Source organism: Anolis sagrei, chromosome 6 (genome assembly GCF_037176765.1).
Source record: "Anolis sagrei isolate rAnoSag1 chromosome 6, rAnoSag1.mat, whole genome shotgun sequence".
In the NCBI taxonomy this organism is placed as follows: Eukaryota; Metazoa; Chordata; class Lepidosauria; order Squamata; family Dactyloidae; genus Anolis; species Anolis sagrei.
In genome coordinates, this window is record NC_090026.1 from 128,247,792 (window position 1) to 128,271,378 (window position 23,587).

Genomic DNA, 23,587 nt, shown 5'->3' on the forward strand with positions numbered 1-23,587 from the left:
CAGGATTTTCCGGAGGCAGCGTTGATGGAATTGTTCCAGGAGTTGCACGTGACGTCTGTAGACAGTCCACGTCTCGCAGGCGTATAGCAGGGTTGGGAGGACAATAGCTTTATAAACAAGCACCTTGGTATCCCTATGGATGTCCCAGTCCTCAAACACTCTCTGCTTCATTCAGAAAAGTGCTGCACTCGCAGAGCTCAAGCAATGTTGTATTTCAGTGCCAATGTTGACTTTTGTGGAGAGGTGGCTGCCAAGGGAGAGGAAATGGTCCACATTTTCTAATGTTACACCATTAAGCTGTATTTCTGGCTTTGAGAGGGATTGGCTGGTGACTGTTGGAAGAGCACTTTGGTTTTGACTAGTTATATTGTTTCTAACCCCAAAATAAACATGGTTATTAGGTTCCTGTGGGTTTTTTCGGGCTATAGGGCCATGTTCTAGAGGCATTTCTCCTGACATTTCGCCTGCATCTCTGGCCATGAAAGCCTTCGACAATACATTAAGCATGGTTATCCTTAACTTTTGCTCTTTTGTATCTCTGACTACCTCATCACAGTAGAGCAGCCATTCTCAACTTTGGGGGGGGGGGTGTCGTAAAAGGGTATCAGAGGGGTCTCCAAAGACCATTGGAAAACACAGAATTTTCTGTCGGTCATGGGAGTTCTGTGTGGGAAGTTTGGCCCAATTCTATCATTAGTGGTGTTCAGAATGCTCTTTGATTGTAGGTGAACTATGTATTCCAGCAACTACAACTCCCAAATGTCAAGGACAGATGGATAATAGAGCGGATTCTCACATTTAGAGGATTCTGGCAATGTTAACTCTTCCAGCTCCAAATCTTTCCTTTCCAGGCGTGGATGGACCTTCTGGCAAAATATTAACAAAGGACACTAAATACAAAAACATTGCATATGGTTGCCTTCCTTTGACATGGCAAGAACAACAAAGAGCAAACCCAGAGTAAGCCTCTTATGGCTAAAAATAAAACCATTACTTGTATTTATTTATTTTATTTTAAAAAACATATTTTTAGAAAGTCTTAGAAAATCCGTGGTTGGTGGGCTGGACAGTGGATTTGCAAAAAAATATTTTTCGCACTGTTTGATTCTGGCAACATGAGCTCTTTCTCTAGGGGTGCATCTACACTGCAGAATTAATGCAGTTTCACACCACTTTGAGTGCCATGGCTTAGTACTATGGAAGTTTGGTGACACCCCAGGCAGAGAAAGCCAAAGGCTTTGGAAAACTACAACTCCTAGGCTTCCATAGTGTTGAGCTGTAGCAGTCCAAAGGGTGTCAAACTGCATTTCATTCTACAGAATTAAACACCCAATCAGGACCAGCTAACACCTCCCTTCTTTGGAGGCTTTTAAACAGAGGCTGGATGGCCATCTGTGGGGGGTGCTTTGAATGTGGTTTTCCTGCTTCTTGGCGGGGGTTGGACTGGAAGGCCCACCAGTCTCCTCCAACTCAATGATTTTATGGTTCTATCCCAACAAAAGATTTCCCCACGCAGGAAGCAGCCAGGCTTTGAAGCTTCAAGCCCATTCAGTGCTAATCAAGGGGGCCAATTTCAACATTCACACATGCTTCCAACGGACAACAGTTCTTTCTCTCACTCTGGACATTCCACAGATGTATAAACCCCACTTGCCTAGTTTCCAACTGACCTCACAACCTCTGAGGATGCCTGCCTTAGATGCAGGTGAAATGTCAGGAGAGAATACTTCTGAAACATGGCCATACAGCCTGGAAAAATCACAGCAACCCAAAGACCCTTTTCTTCCAGTCAATTTTAACCTATGGACTTTAAATGTACTTTTATTGGTATGCGTGATTGTAGCATGTTTTATGTCCTACACACGTGTAAAAGTAAAGGTAAAGGTTTCCCCTTGACATTAAATTTGGGGGGTGGTGCTCAGTTCATCATTGTCTGTAGACACCTCCAAGGTCATGTGGCCAACATAACTGCATGGAGTGCTGTTATCTTCCCAAATGTAGACTCTGCAAGGAAGCAGATGAAACAATACATCCCATCCTCAGCTGCTGCAAGAAGATCGCACAAACAGACTACAAGCAGAGGCACAACACCGTTGCTCAGCTGATTCATTGGAACTTGTGCCATAAATACCATCTGCCTGCAACAAAGAACTGGTGGGATCACAAACTGGAAAAAGTTACAGAGAATGAACACATCAAGCTACTCTGGGACTTCCGAATTCAGACAGACAGAATTCTGGAGTACAACACTCCTGACCTCACGATTGTGTTAAAAAAACAAAGTATGGATTGTCAATGTTGCAATCCCAGGTGACAGGAGGATTGCAGAGAAACAACAGGAAAAGCTGACACAATATGAGGATTTAAAGATTGAACTGCAAAGACTCTGGCACAAAGCAGTAAAGGTGGTCCCCGTGGTGATCGGCACACTGGGTGCAGTGCCTAAAGACCTTGGCCTGCACTTAAACACAATTGGCGCTGACAAGATTACTATATGTCAGCTGCAAAAGGATTTGAACACATTATTTGCCGATACATCACACAATCCTAGACACTTGGGAGGTGTCCAACATGTGATCCAATACAATAGCCAGCAGAGTAATCTTGTTGCTGTGGACTTATCTTGTTGTGCCGGCAGGACTGAAGACTGACAGGTTACAGGTTCGAATCTGGGGAGAAGTGGATGAGTTCCCTCTATCAGCTCCAGCTCCTCATGTGGGGACATGAGAGAAGCCTCCCACAAGGATGATGAAAACATCAAATCATCCAGGCATCCCTGGGCAACGTCCTTGCAGACGGCCAATTCTCTCATACCAGAAGCAACTTGCAGTTTCTCAGGTCGCTCCTGACATGACAAAAAAAAATCTTGTAGTGTTTCAAATAATAATAATAACAACAACAATAATAATAATAATAATAATAAGTCTGGATTATTGATGTCGCCATACCAGGTGACAGCTGCATTGTGGAAAAACAACAGGAAAAACTCAGCTGCTATCAAGACCCCAAAATTGAATTGCAAAGGCTTTGGCATAAGTCAATACAAATGGTCTCAGTGGTCATTGGCACACTGGGTGCCGTGCCAAAAGATCTCAGATGACATTTGGAAACAATAAACATCAACAACATCACAATCTGTCAACTGCAAAAGGCCACCTTACTTGGATCTGCGCGCATCATTTGAAAATACATCACACAGTCCTAGACGCTTGGCGAGTGTTTGACTTGTGATTTTGTGATATGAAATCCAGCATATAGATCTCGTTTGCTGTGACATACTGTGCTTTTGTGTCAGTATAAATAATAATAGTAATAATAATAATAATAATGGGAAAAGGCCACCCAAACAGCCAGCTTTTACCTATCCCCTGCTGAGCGCACCCCTCCGATTGCATGATGAACACATTCCAGCAGCTTGATGTATGTATGATGAAGAGTTTCTGCTTCCCTTGAATGAGTGAGATTCAGATCTGGAGGGGGAGAAATATAATCATATCTGCTGCTACGGATTCCTGAGATTCCAAAGCAATGCCGGGGACAATGGGTTGCTGGAGCGTGCCCTAGACCTCTTCTCTGGCCCAGGTGGGCCAGCCTCATGCTTGCCTTTGGCCCAGTTGGAGGGGAGCTGAGACTGGTTCCCCACAGCCGGGGAGAAGCACGCTGGACAGGCAAACTGGTCCCAGCCGGAGGGACGCCCAAGGAAGGCCAGTTCCATGAAGGTGAACCAGACGGAGCAGGTCAGTGTACTCAATGCCCAGAGAAACAGTGGGTCTGGAATCAATGCCTTGGGCAGAACAATGAAGGTATTTGCATTGAAGAGAGTTCATTGCCCAGGAGAGTTGTTCAGGCCTCATCTAGGCTACCCTATAATTCAGGCTGGATTGACACTACCATACAATTCAGATTATCAAATCAGATAATCCAGATGATCTTCTTTGCACCAGATAATATAAGGTCCCATCTACACTGCCATATAAAATCCAGGTTATCTGTTTTGACCTGGATTATATGAGGCCCGATCTACACTGCCATATAAAATCTAGGTTATCTGTTTTGACCTGGATTATATGAGGCCCCATCTACACTGCCATATAAAATCCAGGTTATCTGTTTTGACCTGGATTATATGAGGCCCCATCTACACTGCCATATAAAATCCAGGTTATCTGTTTTGACCTGGATTATATGAGGCCCCTTCTACATAATGTAAATATCTGGGTGTATTTTCCTTCACTGCACCAAATTTGGCACAAATACCTGATACATCCAAATCTCAATACTGGTGGGGTTGGGGGGAGGGATTGATTTTGTCATTTGGGAATTGTAGTTGATGGAATTGATAGTTCACCTACAATCAAAGAGCATTCTGAACTCCACCAATGATGTAATTCAACCAAACTTGGCACACAGAACTCCCATGACCAACATAGAATCATAGAATCAAAGAGTTGGAAGAGACCTCATGGGCCATCCAGTCCAAACCCATTCTGCCAAGAAGCAGGAATATTGCATTCAAATCACCCCTGACAGATGGCCATCCAGCTCCTGTTTAAAAGCTTCCAAAGAAGGAGCCTCCACTACACTCCGGGGCAGAGAGTTCCACTTCTGAACGGCTCTCACAGTCAGGAAGTTCTTCCTCATGTTCAGATGGAATCTCCTCTCTTGTCTGGTGGGCATTGACCTTGGGTTTGGGAGTTGTAGTTCACCTACATCCAGAGAGCACTGTGGACTCAAACAATGATGGGTCTGGACCAAACTTGGCAGGAATACTCAACGATGGAAGTGAACCATTCTTGGCACACAGAACTCCCATGATCAATAGAAGATACTGAAAGGGTGTGGTGGGAATTGACTTTGAGTTTGAGAGTTGTAGTTCACTTACATCTAGAGAGCACTGCGGACTCAAACAATGATGGTTCTGGACCAAACTTGGTACTAATACTCCATATGCCCAAAATGTGAACACTGGTGGAGTTTGGGGAAAATAGAACTTGACATTTGGAATTTGTAGTTTCTGGGATTAATAGTTTGCCTACAATCAAAGAGCATTCTGAACCTCACCAACGAAAGAATTGGGCCAAACTTCCCACAAAGAACCCCCAGGACCAACAAAAAATACTGATGGTCTTTGATGACCCCTCTGACCCCCCAGGGGTCCCAACCCCCAGGTTGAGAAACTCTGCATTATTGTGTCCATCTGTACATTGAATCCCATTCAATCCCACTTGAACTGACATGGTTTAATGCTACAGAATCAGGGGAGTTATAGTTTCACAAGGCCTTTAGCCTTCTCTGCCAAAGGGGGATTGTGCCTGGCCAAACTACAACTCCTGGGATCCCATAGCAGTTCACGTGGCATCAAACTGCATTAATCTTCCATGTAGATGTGTCTTCTGATAGCGGATACATACCAAGTTGACCAGCTTTGGCACCTCATTCCAATGGCACAATGGCACTTGCTTTGGTCCCACAACAGTATCATGATTATTATGTTTATTTTTGCATTATTCTGTTTATCTGTGTATCTCAATCCCAAGTTTTAAGGCTTCGGTGTATCTAAGTTCCCTGCAAAGTAAGGAACTATGTAGCTTAAAGGTCCAAAGCATCTAAATGCTACTTTTGAAGGGTCCAAACTTTCTACAAAGTAGCTCTCCATAGATCTAAACTTCTAGGAACCATGTATCTAAAGTTCCCTCCAAAGAAACATTTCCATCTTTTCAGAATCTGAACCCAGGCCCCTTCCACACATCCATATAATGCAGAACATCAAGGTAGATAATCCACAATAACTGCTTTGAACTGGATTATCTGAGTCCACACTGCCTTCGGATCTGGTTCAATGTTGATTTTATACATCCGTGTGGAAGGTTTAAAGGACATTCAAAACATCCAAAGCCCTGACAGAGCAACGGCCCTTGCAAATGTAAATTCCTTTCCTCTTAGGGGCTCCTTCTTTGGAAGCTTTTAAGCAGAGGCTGGATGGCCATCGGCCGGGAGTGCTTCGAATGCGATTTTCCTGCTTCTTGGCAGGGGGTTGGACTAGATGGCCCACCAGGTAGAGGCTGGATGGCCATCTATTGGGGTGCTTTGGATGTAATTTTCTTGTCAGAATGGGGTTGGACTGGATAGCCCACCAGGTCTCATTAGGAAAAACTTCCTGACTGGCAGAGCTGTTCAGCAGTAGAACTCTCGGCCCTGGAGTGTGGTGGAGGCTGGATGGCCATCTGTCGGGGTGCTTTGAATGAGATTTCCTTGGCAGAATGGGGTGTGACTGGATAGCCCACTAGGTCTCATTAAGAAAAACTTCCTAACTGGGAGAGCTGTTCAGCAGTGGAACTCTCTGCCCTGGAGTGTGGTGGAGGCTCCTTCTTGGGAGGCTTTTAAACAGAGGCTGGATGGCCACCTGTCAGGGGTACTTTGAATGAGATTTCCTTGGCAGAATGGGGTGTGACTGGATAGCCCACTAGGTCTCATTAAGAAAAACTTCCTAACTGGGAGAGCTGTTCAGCAGTGGAACTCTCTGCCCTGGAGTGTGGTGGAGGCTCCTTCTTGGGAGGCTTTTAAACAGAGGCTGGATGGCCACCTGTCAGGGGTACTTTGAATGAGATTTACTTGGCAGAATGGGGTGTGACTGGATAGCCCACTAGGTCTCATTAAGAAAAACTTCCTAACTGGGAGAGCTGTTCAGCAGTGGAACTCTCTGCCCTGGAGTGTGGTGGAGGCTCCTTCTTGGGAGGCTTTTAAACAGAGGCTGGATGGCCATCTGTCAGGGGTACTTTGAATGAGATTTACTTGGCAGAATGGGGTGTGACTGGATAGCCCACTAGGTCTCATTAAGAAAAACTTCCTAACTGGGAGAGCTGTTCAGCAGTGGAACTCTCTGCCCTGGAGTGTGGTGGAGGCTCCTTCTTGGGAGGCTTTTAAACAGAGGCTGGATGGCCATCTGCTGGGGGAGCTTTGAATGTGATTTTCTTCACAGAATGGGGTTGGACTGGATAGCCCACGAGGTCTCATTAGGAAAAAACTCCTGACGGGGAGAGCTGTTCAGCAGTGGAACTCTCTGCCAGGGAGTGTGGTGGAGGCTGGATGGCCATCTATTGGGGGTGCTTTGGATGTGATTCTCTTGGCAGAATGGGTTCTTTGACTAGATAGCCCACCAGGTCTTATTAAGAAAACTTCCTGACTGGGAGAGCTGTTCAGCAGTGGAACTCTCTGCCCTGGAGTGTGGTGAAGGCTCCTTCTTTGGAGGCTTTTAAGCAGAGGCTGGATGGCCATCTGTTGGGGGTGCTTTGAATGTGATTTTCTTTGCAGAATGGGGTTGGACTGGATAGCCCACCAGGTCTCATTAGGAAAAACTTCCTGACTGGAAGAGCTGTTCAGCAGTGGAACTCTCTGCCCTGGAGTGTGGTGGAGGCTGGATGGCCATCTGTTGGGGGTGCTTTGAATGTGATTTTCTTGTCACAATGAGGTTGGACTGGATAATCCACCAGGTCTCATTAGGAAAAACTTCCAGCCTGGGAGAGCTGTTCAGCAGTGGAACTCTTTGCCCTGGAGTGTGGTGGAGGCTGGATGGCCATCTATTGGGGTTGTTTGGATGTGATTTTCTTGGCAGAATGGGGTTGGACTGGATAGTCCACCAGGTCTCATTAGGAAAAACTTCCTGACGGGGAGAGCTGTTCAGCAGTGGAACTCTCTGCCCTGGAGTGTGGTGGAGGCTGGATGGCCATCTATTGGGGTGGTTTGGATGTGATTTTCTTGGCAGAATGGGGTTGGACTGGATAGTCCACCAGGTCTCATTAGGAAAAACTTCCAGCCTGGGAGAGCTGTTCAGCAGTGGAACTCTCTGCCCTGGAGTGTGGTGGAGGCTGGATGGCCATCTATTGGGGTTGTTTGGATGTGATTTTCTTGGCAGAATGGGGTTGGACTGGATAGTCCACCAGGTCTCATTAGGAAAAACTTCCTGACGGGGAGAGCTGTTCAGCAGTGGAACTCTCTGCCCTGGAGTGTGGTGGAGGCTGGATGGCCATCTATTGGGGGTGCTTTGGATGTGATTCTCTTGGCAGAATGGGTTCTTTGACTAGATAGCCCACCAGGTCTTATTAAGAAAACTTCCTGACTGGGAGAGCTGTTCAGCAGTGGAACTCTCTGCCCTGGAGTGTGGTGAAGGCTCCTTCTTTGGAGGCTTTTAAGCAGAGGCTGGATGGCCATCTGTTGGGGGTGCTTTGAATGTGATTTTCTTCACAGAATGGGGTTGGACTGGATAGCCCACGAGGTCTCATTAGGAAAAACTTCCTGACTGGAAGAGCTGTTCAGCAGTGGAACTCTCTGCCCTGGAGTGTGGTGGAGGCTGAATGGCCATCTGTTGGGGGTGCTTTGAATGTGATTTTCTTGTCAGAATGAGGTTGGACTGGATAATCCACCAGGTCTCATTAGGAAAAACTTCCAGCCTGGGAGAGCTGTTCAGCAGTGGAACTCTTTGCCCTGGAGTGTGGTGGAGGCTGGATGGCCATCTATTGGGGTTGTTTGGATGTGATTTTCTTGGCAGAATGGGGTTGGACTGGATAGTCCACCAGGTCTCATTAGGAAAAACTTCCTGACGGGGAGAGCTGTTCAGCAGTGGAACTCTCTGCCCTGGAGTGTGGTGAAGGCTCCTTCTTTGGAGGCTTTTAAGCAGAGGCTGGATGGCCATCTGTTGGGGGTGCTTTGTATGTGATTTTCTTTGCAGAATGGGGTTGGACTGGATAGCCCACCAGGTCTCATTAGGAAAAACTTCCTGACTGGAAGAGCTGTTCAGCAGTGGAACTCTCTGCCCTGGAGTGTGGTGGAGGCTGGATGGCCATCTGTTGGGGGTGCTTTGTATGTGATTTTCTTTGCAGAATGGGGTTGGACTGGATAGCCCACCAGGTCTCATTAGGAAAAACTTCCTGACTGGCAGAGCTGTTCAGCAGTAGAACTCTCGGCCCTGGAGTGTGGTGGAGGCTGGATGGCCATCTGTCGGGGTGCTTTGAATGAGATTTCCTTGGCAGAATGGGGTTGGACAAGATAGTCCACCAGCTCTCATTAAGAAAAACTTCCTGGGAGAGCTGTTCAGCAGTGGAACTCTCTGCCCTGGAGTGTGGTGGAAGCTCCTTCTTTGGAGGCTTTTAAACAGAGGCTGGATGGCCATCTGTCAGGGGTACTTTGAATGAGATTTACTTGGCAGAATGGGGTGTGACTGGATAGCCCACTAGGTCTCATTAAGAAAAACTTCCTAACTGGGAGAGCTGTTCAGCAGTGGAACTCTCTGCCCTGGAGTCTGGTGGAGGCTTCTTCTTGGGAGGCTTTTAAACAGAGGCTAGATGGCCATCTGTCAGGGGTACTTTGAATGAGATTTACTTGGCAGAATGGGGTGTGACTGGATAGCCCACTAGGTCTCATTAAGAAAAACTTCCTAACTGGGAGAGCTGTTCAGCAGTGGAACTCTCTGCCCTGGAGTGAGGTGGAGGCTCCTTCTTGGGAGGCTTTTAAACAGAGGCTGGATGGCCATCTGTCAGGGGTACTTTGAATGAGATTTACTTGGCAGAATGGGGTGTGACTGGATAGCCCACTAGGTCTCATTAAGAAAAACTTCCTAACTGGGAGAGCTGTTCAGCAGTGGAACTCTCTGCCCTGGAGTGTGGTGAAGGCTTCTTCTTGGGAGGCTTTTAAACAGAGGCTGGATGGCCATCTGTCAGGGGTACTTTGAATGAGATTTACTTGGCAGAATGGGGTGTGACTGGATAGCCCACTAGGTCTCATTAAGAAAAACTTCCTAACTGGGAGAGCTGTTCAGCAGTGGAACTCTCTGCCCTGGAGTGAGGTGGAGGCTCCTTCTTGGGAGGCTTTTAAACAGAGGCTGGATGGCCATCTGTCAGGGGTACTTTGAATGAGATTTACTTGGCAGAATGGGGTGTGACTGGATAGCCCACTAGGTCTCATTAAGAAAAACTTCCTAACTGGGAGAGCTGTTCAGCAGTGGAACTCTCTGCCCTGGAGTGTGGTGGAGGCTCCTTCTTGGGAGGCTTTTAAACAGAGGCTGGATGGCCATCTGCTGGGGGAGCTTTGAATGTGATTTTCTTCACAGAATGGGGTTGGACTGGATAGCCCACCAGGTCTCATTAGGAAAAAAACTCCTGACGGGGAGAGCTGTTCAGCAGTGGAACTCTCTGCCCTGGAGTGTGGTGGAGGCTGGATGGCCATCTATTGGGGGTGCTTTGGATGTGATTCTCTTGGCAGAATGGGTTCTTTGACTAGATAGCCCACCAGGTCTTATTAAGAAAACTTCCTGACTGGGAGAGCTGTTCAACAGTGGAACTCTCTGCCCTGGAGTGTGGTGAAGGCTCCTTCTTTGGAGGCTTTTAAGCAGAGGCTGGATGGCCATCTGTTGGGGGTGCTTTGTATGTGATTTTCTTTGCAGAATGGGGTTGGACTGGATAGCCCACCAGGTCTCATTAGGAAAAACTTCCTGACTGGAAGAGCTGTTCAGCAGTGGAACTCTCTGCCCTGGAGTGTGGTGGAGGCTGGATGGCCATCTGTTGGGGGTGCTTTGAATGTGATTTTCTTGTCACAATGAGGTTGGACTGGATAATCCACCAGGTCTCATTAGGAAAAACTTCCAGCCTGGGAGAGCTGTTCAGCAGTGGAACTCTTTGCCCTGGAGTGTGGTGGAGGCTGGATGGCCATCTATTGGGGTTGTTTGGATGTGATTTTCTTGGCAGAATGGGGTTGGACTGGATAGTCCACCAGGTCTCATTAGGAAAAACTTCCTGACGGGGAGAGCTGTTCAGCAGTGGAACTCTCTGCCCTGGAGTGTGGTGGAGGCTGGATGGCCATCTATTGGGGGTGCTTTGGATGTGATTCTCTTGGCAGAATGGGTTCTTTGACTAGATAGCCCACCAGGTCTTATTAAGAAAACTTCCTAACTGGGAGAGCTGTTCAACAGTGGAACTCTCTGCCCTGGAGTGTGGTGGAGGCTCCTTCTTGGGAGGCTTTTAAACAGAGGCTGGATGGCCATCTGCTGGGGGAGCTTTGAATGTGATTTTCTTCACAGAATGGGGTTGGACTGGATAGCCCACCAGGTCTCATTAGGAAAAAAACTCCTGACGGGGAGAGCTGTTCAGCAGTGGAACTCTCTGCCCTGGAGTGTGGTGGAGGCTGGATGGCCATCTATTGGGGGTGCTTTGGATGTGATTCTCTTGGCAGAATGGGTTCTTTGACTAGATAGCCCACCAGGTCTTATTAAGAAAACTTCCTGACTGGGAGAGCTGTTCAACAGTGGAACTCTCTGCCCTGGAGTGTGGTGAAGGCTCCTTCTTTGGAGGCTTTTAAGCAGAGGCTGGATGGCCATCTGTTGGGGGTGCTTTGTATGTGATTTTCTTTGCAGAATGGGGTTGGACTGGATAGCCCACCAGGTCTCATTAGGAAAAACTTCCAGCCTGGGAGAGCTGTTCAGCAGTGGAACTCTCTGCCCTGGAGTGTGGTGGAGGCTGGATGGCCATCTGTTGGGGGTGCTTTGAATGTGATTTTCTTGTCAGAATGAGGTTGGACTGGATAGTCCACCAGGTCTCATTAGGAAAAACTTCCAGCCTGGGAGAGCTGTTCAGCAGTGGAACTCTCTGCCCTGAGTGTGGTGGAGGCTCCTTCTTTGGAGGCTTTTAAGCAGAGGCTGGATGGCCATCTATTGGGATGCTTTGAATGGGGTATGACTGGATAGCCCACCAGGTCTCCTGAATATGAGGAAAAACTTCCTGCCTGGGAGAGCTGTTCAGCAGTGGAACTCTCTGCCCTGGAGTGTGGTGGAGGCTCCTTCTTTGGAGGCTTTGAAACAGAGGCTGGATGGCCATCTGTCGGGAGTGCTTTGAATGTGATTTTTTTTGGGGAAAAATTGGGTTTCACTGGATAGCTTACCAGGTCTCTTCCATCTCTAGGATTGTATAATAAACCCCATTGGAAACCTTTTTTTCCCCTCCCTCTTTCCTCTGCTATGAAAGCTAGTAGAGATGCCGGAGGGGGCGTGGCCTCTCTGTTCGGCCCCGCCCACTCACAAGGGACGCCCCGCCCCTTAGGCTTGGACTACACTCCCGAAGCCACGCCCCTTTAAAGGATCCCTGGATTCCATTCCCTGAAGCCCCGCCTCCTCGCGCTGGAGCCTATTCCCCGTAGCCCCGCCCCCTCTGGAGGCCCCGCCCCCTCCGCGTCCCAGCTGGGCTATAAGAGCAGGGAGCGTCGGGTCGGGGCGGCAGATCGGGCGTCCGCAGGGGAAGGAACGAGATGGTCAGCCCGAGCGCCGCGGCAGCAAAATGCTGGATGGACACCGCCTGGTGCTGCTCCTGCTCCGCTGGCTCTGCTTCTCCGTCGCCGGCGGGGGGCCGGGACCGTCCCTTGCCTACTTCGGGTAAGGCTGTGGGGTGGGGTGGGGGCTCAGGATCCCCCCCAAGTTTGGCCCTTCCCGGCTCCCTTCTTTCCCTCCTCTCGCAAGCCTGGCGCCTCCTAACTTTGCCATTCTTATTTACTATTTCTTCTATTTATTATTCTATTTATTATGCTATTTATTATGCTATTTACTCTATTTATTAGTCTATTTATTAGTCTATTTATTAGTCTATTTATTACTTGATTATTCTATTGATTATTCTATTCATTATTCTATTGATTACTCTACTGATTATTCTACTGATTATTCTACTGATTATTCTACTGATTATTCTACTGATTATTCTACTGATTATTCTATTTATTATTCTATTTATTATTCTACTTATTATTCTACTTCTTATTCTACTTATTCTACTTATTCTATTTATTCTATTTATTCTATTTTATTATATTTTTTAGCATTTATTTATTTTTATTTATCGTGTCAGTATCAACCATTTTTAGCACAATTTTACTATGATTTTTACTATGATTTTTACTATGATTTTTACTATGATTTTTACTATGATTTTTACTATGATTTTTACTATGATTTTTACTATGATTTTTTTCTATGATTTTTTTCTATGATTTTTTTCTATGATTTTTTTCTATGATTTTTTTCTATGATTTTTTTCTATGATTTTTTTCTATTATTTTTTTCTATTATTTTTTTCTATTATTTTTTTCTATTATTTTTTTCTATTATTTTTTCTATTATTTTTTCTATTATTATTTCTATTATTATTTATTATTTACTATTTACTGAGTTTTAGAATAATGCATTGTTTGTTTTGGGATGTTGGTTTGGTCTAGACTAGATCCCTCGTTGGCTGGGTCCAGGGCTCTCTGAATAAGGGTGAACTACAATTCCCAGATTCCCAGGGAGATTGCCCCCAAACCCTGGCAGTATTTGCAGTTGGCCATGTTGGGTCTGTGTGCCAAGTTTGGTTCAGATCTGTTGTTGGTTGGATTCAGGGCTCTCTGGAGAAGAGTGAACTACAACTTCCAAATCCAAGGTCAATCACTCCCAACTAGGCTTGTATACACAGTTGGTCATGTTGGGTCTGTGTGCCAAGTTTGGTCCAGATCTGACGTCGGCTGGTTTCAGTGTTTTCTGGCTGCAGGTGAACTACAACTCCCCAAAGCAAGGTCCATTCCCACAAACCCCTACAGTATGTTCAGTTGGTCATTGTTTGGTCCCGGATAAGGGCGAACTACAGCTCCCAGATCAGAGGTCAATCACTCCCAAACCAGGCTTGTATGCACAGTTGGCCATGTTGGGTCTGTGTGCCAAGTTTGGTCCAGATCTGCCCTCGGCAGGATTCAGGGCTCTCTGGAGGAGGGTGAACTACAACTCCCAGATCCGAGGTTAGTCACTCCCAAACCACGCCTGTATGTACAGTTGGTCATGTTGGGTCTGTGTACCAAGTTTGGTCCTGATCCCTCATTGGCTGAGTCCAGGACTCTCTGGATAAGGGTGAACTACAACTCCCCGATTCCCAGGACGATCGCCTCCAAACCCTGACAGTATTTGCAATTGGCCATGTTGGGTCTGTGTGCCAAGTTGGGTCCAGATCTGTTGTCGGCTAGATTCAGGGGTCTCTGGATAAGGGTGAACTACAACTCCCAAATCCAAGGTCAATCACTCCCAAACCAGGCTTGTATGCACATTTGGCTGTGTTGGGTCTATGTGTAAAGTTTAGTCCAGCTCTGACCTCGGTTGGGTTCACTGCTTTCTGGATGCAGGTGAACTACAACTCTCAAAATCAGGGTCCATTCCCACAAACCCCTGCAGTATGTTCAGTTCACGGGGCTTCTCTGTTTGGTCCCAGTCCATTGTTGGCGGGGGTCCCTGCTCAATGGAAACTACAGCTCTTTGGAGAGACGGGAGTTTGTCTGTGTAAGTGGAAACTTCTACCACGTACACATTTTCACTTATATGCATAGATAATAGTATCCTAAGTTTCACCTTTTCCTGCTTCCTTCCTTCTCTCATAACTCTTTTCACTCCTTACTCTGCCATTATTAGTATTTCTAATAGTATCCCAAGTTTTGCCCAATCTCTGCCATTATTATTACTATTACTATTATTATTAGTAGAATCATAGAATCATAGATTCAAAGAGTTGGAAGAGACCTCATGGGCCATCCAGTCCAACCCCATTCTGCCAAGAAGCAGGAATATTGCATTCAGATCACCCCTGACAAATGGCCATCCAGCCTCTGCTTAAAAGCTTCCAAAGAAGGAGCCTCCACCACACTCCGGGGCAGAGAGTTCCACTGCTGAACGGCTCTCACAGTCAGGAAGTTCTTCCTAATGTTCAGATGGAATCTCCTCTCTTGTAGTTTGAAGCCATTGTTCCGCGTCCTAGTCTCCAAGGAAGCAGAAAGTATTTCTAATAGTATCCCAAGTTTTGCCTTTTCTCTGCCATTATTATTATTATTATTATTATTATTATTACTATTGTTGTTGTTATTATTATTTCTAATAGTATCCCAAGTTTTGCCTTTTTTCTGCCATTATTATTATTATTATTATTATTACTATTGTTATTATTATTATTATTTCTAATAGTATCCCAAGTTTTGCCTTTTCTCTGCCGTTATTATTATTATTACTATTGTTATTATTATTAATAATAATATTTCTAATAGTATCCCAAGTTTTGCCCATTCTCTGCCATTATTATTGCTATTATTAATATTAATATTATTATTATTTATAATGTTATCCCAAGTTTTGCCTTTTCTCTGCCATTATTATTATTGTTACTATTGTTATTATTATTATTAATAATATTTCCAATAGTATCCCAAGTTTTGCCCATTCTCTGCCATTATTATTATTGCTATTATTGTTAATATTTATAATAATATCTCAAGTTTTGCCCATTCTCTGCCATTATTACTATTGCTAATATTATTTTATTTATAATAGTATCCCAAGTTTTGCCTTTTCTCTGCCGTTATTATTATTATTACTAGTTATTATTAATAATAATAATATTTCTAATAGTATCCCAAGTTTTGCCCATTCTCTACCATTATTATTATTGCTATTATTAATATTAATATTATTTATAATGTTATCCCAAGTTTTCCCTATTCTCTGCCATTATTATTATTATTATTATTACTATTGTTATTATTATTAGTATTTGTAATGGCATCCCAAGTTTTACCCATTCTCTGCCATTATTATTATTATTATTATTATTATTACTATTTGGAATAGTATCTCAAGTTTTGCCCAATCTCTGCCATTATTATTATTATTATTGCTATTATTAATATTAATATTATTTATAATGTTATCCCAAGTTTTGCCTTTTCTCTGCCATTATTATTATTGCTATTATTATTAATTTTATTTACAATGGTATCCCAAGTTTTGCCTTTTCTCTGCCATTATTATTATTATTATTATTACTATTGTTATTATTATTAATATTTATAATAGTATCAAAAGTTTTACCCATTATCTGCCATTATTATTGCTATTATTAATATTAATATTATTTATAATGGTATCCCAAGATTTGCCTTTTTTCTGCCATTATTATTATTATTATTATTATTACTATTTATAATAGTATCTCAAGTTTTGCCCAATCTCTGCCATTATTATTATTATTATTGCTATTATTAATATTAATTTTATTTATAATGGCATCCCAAGATTTGCCTTTTTTCTGCCGTTGTTATTATTACTATTACTATTATTATTTGTAATAGTATCCCAAGTTTTGCTTTCTTCTTGAACCAGCCTTTCCCCCTCCCAACTTTGCCATTATTATTATTGATATATAACAAGATGAGTCCACAGCAAACAAGATCACTCTGCTGGCTTTTGTATTGGATCACACGTCGGACTCTTCCCAAGTGCCTAGGACTGTGTGTTGTATCGGCAAATAATGCATTCAGATCTGAGTATGGTGACCTTTTGCAGCTGATAGATGGTAATTTTGTCAGCGCCGATTGTTTTTAAGTGCAGGCCAGGGTCTTTGGGCGCTGCTCCCAGTGTGCCGACCACTACTGGGACCACCTTGACTGGCTTGTGCCAGAGTCTTCTACTGGCCATCTGTCGAGGGCGCTTTGAATGTGATTTTCCTGCTTCTTGGCAGAATGGGGATGGCCCACAAGGTCTCTTCCAGCTCTATGATTCTTTGCAGTTAGCCTAGTTGTGTCCAACTCTGGGTATTAGTGCTCATTTCCATTTCTAAGTCAAAGAGCCAGCGTTGTCCATAGACACTTCCAAGATCATATGGCCAGTGGCATGACTGCATGGAGCACCGTTACCTTCTCACAGAAGTAGTACCTATTGATCTACTCACATTTGCATGTTATCAAACTGCTATTTTGGTAGAAGCTGGGACTAACAGCAGGAGCTCACTCTGCTCCCTGGATTTGAACTGCCAACCTTTCGTTCAGCAAGTTCAGCAGCCCCAGCTTCTGCTAACCTAGCAGTTAAAAATATGCAAAAATAAGTAGATCAGTAGGTACCATTTCTGCAGGAAGGTAGCGGTGCTCCATGCAGTCATGCTGGCCAAATGATCTTGGAGACATCTATGGGCAGTGCCAGCTCTTTGGCTTAGAAATAGAGATGAGCACTACCCGTAAGAGTCGGACTTGACTTTACCTTTACTTATCCCAAGTTTAGCCCCTTCCTGCTTCCTTTCCTTCTCTAGCAACTCTTTCTCCCTCCTTACTCTACTACTACTATCATATTATTATTATTATTATTATTATTATTATTATTATTATATTATTATTATTATTTTATAATTATATAATTATATTATATTATTATTATTATTATATTATTATATAATTATTAATATTTTAATATATTATTACTATATTCTTATTATATTATTTTATTATTATTTTCATAATAATTACCACTCTTACTGCTAATATTCTGCCTTATATTATATTTATATTTATTTTATATTTATATTATATTAATATTTATATTATATTATTATTTTATTATTATTAATATTTTCATTATAACTACCACTGTTATTACTAATATTCTGCCTTCCTCTCCTAAAAGTGACCCAAGGTGACTAGGTTCACCCCGTAAAAAGGGCTCAAAAGTCACCACCCGAACTACAAATCCCTGGATTCCTAATAGGGGGGAATCCAGGAGGTTTCAAAGTGGCATCACATTGCAATAGTTCTATGGTGTGCAGATGCATTGAGCTTGATTCTTCTTAGTGCTCTTTTGCTCTTAGCATTTGGGGCGGTAGAGCATCGGTCAAATTGGACCCTCTGGTTGTTTTGGACTGATGGGAATTGGAGTCCAAAACACCTGGACGGCCCAAGTTGGGTCATACCTGGTGTGTACCTATCTTGGGGGGAGGGGGGGAACTCTGTCCCCTTTTTTCTAATATTTCTATTTATTTTATTAACACTCATTTAATTTTAATTATTACAGTACTTCTTGCCCTTTCCTAAGAAGCGCCTTCGCAACTTCCATGATTGTATTCTTATTTATTTACTACCAGTATCCCAGTTATTTGGGATCAGGGCCATGGGGTGCATTGGTTGCTTCTGCACCCCCTTTTTTTTTGGAGGGGAGGGGGGAAATGTGTGCATCTTCACAGTAAAATAAATGCCATTTAGCACCCCTTGCAACGGACTCCTGAGATTTGTACTTTGCACTCTTTGGCAGTGAAAGATACTCGTAAACCTCACTACCTCTGAGGATGCTTGCCATAGATGCAGGCGAAACGTCAGGAGAGAATGGCTCTAGACTATGGCCATATAGCCCAAAAAAACTACAACAACCCAGATACTCGTAAAGCTTGTGAAACTACAACTCCCAAGATTGCATATAGCACTGAGCCACTTGCAAATAATGACTCTTTGGAGATACTGGAATAGACAGAAAGAGCAAAACTGGAGGAAAGTAAACTTTTTGGGGGCTGTACAGTAGCTTCAAGAAATATATACAGAGTTAGAAAATATATCTTATAGGACTACAAATCCCATCATCTCCTAACCATAGATAATGGGAAGCTTTTGGATACTGAAGTCTCCCTTAGGATTACAATTCCAAAAATCCCTTGGCTATAGATAATGGAAGGTTTGAGTAATGCAGAACAAGGGGGAAATGGCACTTTAGGACTCCAAGTCCCAGCATCCCCAGACAATATGGTAATTTGGGGTGAGGCAGGAAGAAGGCCAACTGGGGGAAGTTCTCTTTTTGGACTACAATTCCCAGAATGCCCTAAGTGATGAGAGGAAGAAGGTAGAGCAGAGGAAGCTATCCTTCAGGACTACAACTCCCAAAATCTCAGGACAGTGTAGTCATTGGTGGCTGGAAGCATAGAGAGCTGGTGGAAATGAAAGGCTATCCTTTTGGACTACATCTCCCATTTACTGTATAGCCTGGCTGGGGCAGGGGATTATGGGTGTTGCAGTCCTCCCCCCAAAAAGCAGGAATCTCTCCCTTTTCCTTGTGACAGATTTCTGAAGTTCTCTCTCTTCTGAAAAGTTGTCCATTCTTGCAAAATATATTTGCAGAAATATCTTCTGGTTGTGATCTTAAGGGATGGGAAACGAAGCTTTCAGAAATGCGCTAGAAAGCGAATGACACATTGGTATGAAAGTGATGTTGATTCTGTGGATGCTGGGAGTGAGAGTCCAATATTGGTGTATTTGGGGAGGTAGAGCCCGATCGTTGTTAAGAAACTATCTGACCAAATTGATTGTGTCAGTCTGGGAATTCTTTGGCCTTTGGGTGTGTCTGCACTGTGGAATTGATGGAGATTGGCACCAATTTGACTGGAATGGGCTCAAGGCTATGCAATTGTGGGATTAGTAGTTTGGTGGCCACTGGCACTTTTGGCTAATTACCTTGTAAAAGGACAACTCTTCCTGAGCCAAGGCAGTTAAAGTGATGCTAAACTACATGATTAAGTCTTAAGTTTTGATAAGCATTGGATTGGTTTGCCTGTCAATACGAGACAAGGTTAGCATTTAGCAGAGCAAAGGAGGACTTGTTTTTTCATGTCAGGAGCGACTTGAGAAACTGCAAGTCACTTCTGGTGTGAGAGAATTGGCCGTCTGCAAGGACGTTGCCCAAGGGATGCCCTCATGTAAGCTGTACCAAGTCTCTTGGGGAGATGGAATTGGGCTATAAATAAAGTATTATTATTATTATGCCCAGATGTATTACTCTCCTGTGGGAGGCTTCTCTCATGTCCCTCCATGGGAAGCTGGAGCTGACAGATTGGAGCTCATCCTGCTCCCTGGATTCGAACCACCGTTCTTTCAGTTAGCAGTCCTGCTGGCACAAGGCTTTAACCCATTATGCCACTGGGAGCTCCTAAGGGGGGACGGGACTACAATTCCAGCATAACTAATTTGGGAGGGGGATTCTGAGAATTGTAGTCCCTAACAAAGTACTTTCGGCTCATGCTGTATTTAGTGGCCTCATCTATGTATTGTCAAAACACAAGTGAGTGGTTAGCAGTGTTGCGATGGTGGAAACCTCCATCGCTATGGTGCTGGGTTGGTCTAGATGTCCATCGGGGGGTCCCTTTCAACTCGGATGAGATAACAGAAATGCAGCTTGATTGATTACTAGCTGTCCCCTGCCATGCTTTGCTGTGGCCCAGTCTGTGTATATGTGTTTTGTGTGTGTATAGATTTGTGTATATGTATATATATATGTGTGTGTGTGTTTATACATACATACACAAAACACATATACACAGACTGGGCCACAGCAACGTGTGGCAGGGTGAGCTCCAATCTGTCAGCTCCAGCTTCCCATGCATTTTGCACATGCATTGTAATGTATTTTTTTGGCTTTTTAATGCTCTTCTGTGTTTTTCAGTGTTTTTATGAGTGATGGTCACTCTTTGGCCTGATAGGTGGATTATGTCCAAATTTGGTGTCAATTCGTCCAATGGTTTTTGAGTTACGTTAATCCCACAAACGAACATTACATTTTTATTTATATAGATTTCATATTTGCTTGATCCCAATACAAGGCAGAATACATCTTCACCAAATCCATTTTCCTCCCAGAACAGGGTACTCTCCAGATCCAGGAAATGCCATTTTCCCAGGATGATGGGCATTGTAGTCCTAGGGCAGCTGGGTTGGAGGAAGAGTATTGCTTAGATTGGGTTACCCTCTTTCCAGTGGACTTTTGGGAGGGATTTATCCAAAAGTTATGTATATATAGGCATCCATTTCCCCAGAACTGAATACTTTCCAGATCCAGGAAATGCCATTTTCCCAGGATGATGGGTATTGTAGTCCCAGGGCAGCTGGATTGGAGAAAGAGTATTGCTTAGATTGGGTACCCTCTTTCCAGTGGACTTTTGGGAGGGATTTATCCAAAAGTTATGTATATATTAGCATTCCTGATTTGAGAAATAAAGGGATAGATAGATAGAATCAATGCCTGTCTCTATCTGTGTATATATTAATATATATTAGCATATTCCCATAATGAAAGGCAACTGCAAGAAGTGGGTCTCCCTTTCCCTCTTCTTTCCCCCCTCTGTGTGTCTCCTAAAAAAGCCAAACCTTTCCTGGCCTCTTTTTAGTATTTCTTTCTCTCTTTTTTGAGCAGATAGGGCTGATTTGGGTTTTCTCTGTATTTTCTTTTTTGCTGCTTCCTGTCTGGGAAAGGAGCTGGGTGTGCCACTGTCTCGGGTCAGGAGGAAGCTCCCACTCTTGATTGCAAATCTTTCCCCATCTGGATAGATCTGACCACAATTTGGCTGCATGTGTATGAGTGTTTGATCTCTTGTTTGGACTACTACAAGTCCCCAAACCCTCCAAACAATGATCTGGGGTAGCTAGTTCGGGTGCAAGGCTGGCTGGGGATGCTGGGAACTGGAATGGAACACAGACTAGATGGGAGTTGTAGTCCCATACCTTACCTGGGAGTTGTAGTTCCATAGCTTGTCTGGGGGTATTCTTGGATTGGGATGATGATGATTATTATTTATATCAGGCATGGGCAAGCTTGGGTTCTCCAAGTGTTTTGGACTCCAACTCCCACCATTCCTTGCAGCCTCAGGCCCCTTCCTTTTCCCCCTTAGCTGGGCCTTCCAAGTGTTTTGGACTCCAACTCCCACAATTCCTAGCAGCCTCAGCCCTTTTCCCCCTTGGCTGGGCCCTTCAAATATTTTGGAATCCAACTCCCACCATTCCCAACAGCCTCAGGCCCTTCAGGTGTTTTGGACTCCAATTCCCACCATTCCTAACAGCCTCAGGCCCCTTCCCTTTCCCTCTCAGCTGGGCCCTCCAAGTGTTTTGGACTCCAGCTCCCATCATTCCTAACAGCCTCAGGCCCCTTTCCTTTCCCCCCTCTGCTGGGCCCTCCAAGTGTTTTGGACTTCAACTCCCACCATTCCTAACAGCCTCAGGCCCCTTTCTCCCCCCCCCCAAGCTGGGCCCTCCAAGTGTTTTGGACTCCAACTCCCACCATTCCTAACAGCCTCAGGCCCCTTTCCTTCCCCCCTCAGCTGGGCTCTCCCAAGTGTTTTGGACTCCAACTCCCACCATTCTTATCAGCCTCAGACCCTTTTACTTCAGCTGGGCCCTCCAAGTGTTTTGGACTCCAACTCCCACAATTCCTAACACCCTCAGCTGGGCCCTCCCAAGTGTTTTGGACTCCAACTCCCACCATTCCTAACAGCCTCAGGCCCTTTCCTTTTCCAAGCAGCTGAGGAGGAAAAGGAAAGGGCCTGAGGCTGTTAGGAATGGTGGGAGTTGGAGTCCAAAACACTTGGAGGTCCCAGCCGAGGGGGGAAAGGGTCTGAGGCTGTTAGGAATGGTGGGAGTTGGAGTCCAAAACACTTGGAGGGGAGGCCCAAGTTGGCCCATGCCTGCCTGAATGATATGGACAACTGCACTTCTTCTTCTGTCCAGCAGAGGGATCCATCAACCTGTGAATTAAGATGGGGAAAACAGAGCCCATCCCTGGGTTGTTAAGACTTGCAGGTGTATCCTGTTCTATAAGAAAAATAAAATATTTTTCATGGGAAAGTTTCTTTTTGCACTCTCTCCTCTTTCTCTCCCCCCCCCCTTCTCTTCTGTTCATTGCTATTTATTTTGTTTCTCTCTGGGAGGATCCATTCTCTGGAATGGGAGGCAAGATGCCAGCCTCCACCCGAAATACCATCACGAGATGGGGTTTCTTTGAAGAAAAGCTATAATAATAAATAGTGGGAGGGAGGATGAATCTGATTTTCCCATCAGCTGTTGCTGCATCGGCTGTTGTATTCCTGCATGGAGCATGGGGTTGGTCTGGATAGCCCTTGAGGGTCTCTTTGATGTCTTGAGGACATCTGCTGGAATAGTTTCCTTTGCTTCAAACTCTCTTTACCCCCCAAAAATGGGACCCCAAAAGCAAAATCCCTGCACAGACTGCATGTAAGCTTGGGAGAGTCTTAATGTCATTGAGATGTGCAACTGGAAGAGTCATCTTCTCTATCCCTTTTGCCATAGAAGAACTAAATTTGGAGAGCTGGATAGGATTTGCTTGGAGAAGACCAGAAGATGAACATGAGTCAATAGTGCGATGCAGCAGCTTCGCACTATTGCTGTGTTTAGAGAAGTCTAGTGTCTCTAAACCTTCCTAATTCTGCGACCCCTTAATACAGTTCCTCATGTTGTGGTGACACCCCCCCCCAACCACAAAATTATTTTCGTTGCTACTTCATAACTGTAATTTTGCTACTGTTATGAATCCTAATGTAAATATCTGATATGCCTTGAGTCGCCTCTGGCTGAGAAAGGTGGTACACAAATGTAAATAAATAATAAATACGTAGGATATATTTTCATTCACTGGATCAAGTTTGGCACAAATGCCCAATATGCCCAAATTTGAATACTGGTGTGTTTGGGGAGGTTGATTGATTTTGTCATTTGGGAGTTGTAGTTTCTGGGATTTATAGTTAACCTAGAATAATAGCATTCTGAACTCCACCAACAATGGAATTGAATCAAACTTGGCACACAGAACTCCTATGACCAACAGAAAATACTAGAAGGGTTTGGTGGGCATTGACCTTGAGTTTTGGAGTTATAGTTCACCTGCATCCAGACAGCACTGTGGACTCAAGCAATTTTTTTGTTGTGTCAGGAGTGACTTGAGAAACTGGTGTGAGAG

At 44.3% G+C, this 23,587-nt stretch overlaps 1 protein-coding gene across 1 annotated transcript in view; it reads left to right on the forward strand.

Moving 5' to 3' along the window:
- The first annotated feature begins 12,270 nt into the window (after positions 1 to 12,270).
- The window catches only part of WNT9A (Wnt family member 9A), a 64,632-nt gene continuing 53,315 nt past the window's right edge, over positions 12,271 to 23,587 (forward strand). Inside the window, exon 1 of the mRNA XM_060782687.2 lies at positions 12,271 to 12,412. Coding sequence (XP_060638670.1) covers positions 12,318 to 12,412 — 95 coding nt within the window. The 5' untranslated portion in view covers positions 12,271 to 12,317. The remainder of the gene's footprint in view (positions 12,413 to 23,587) is intronic.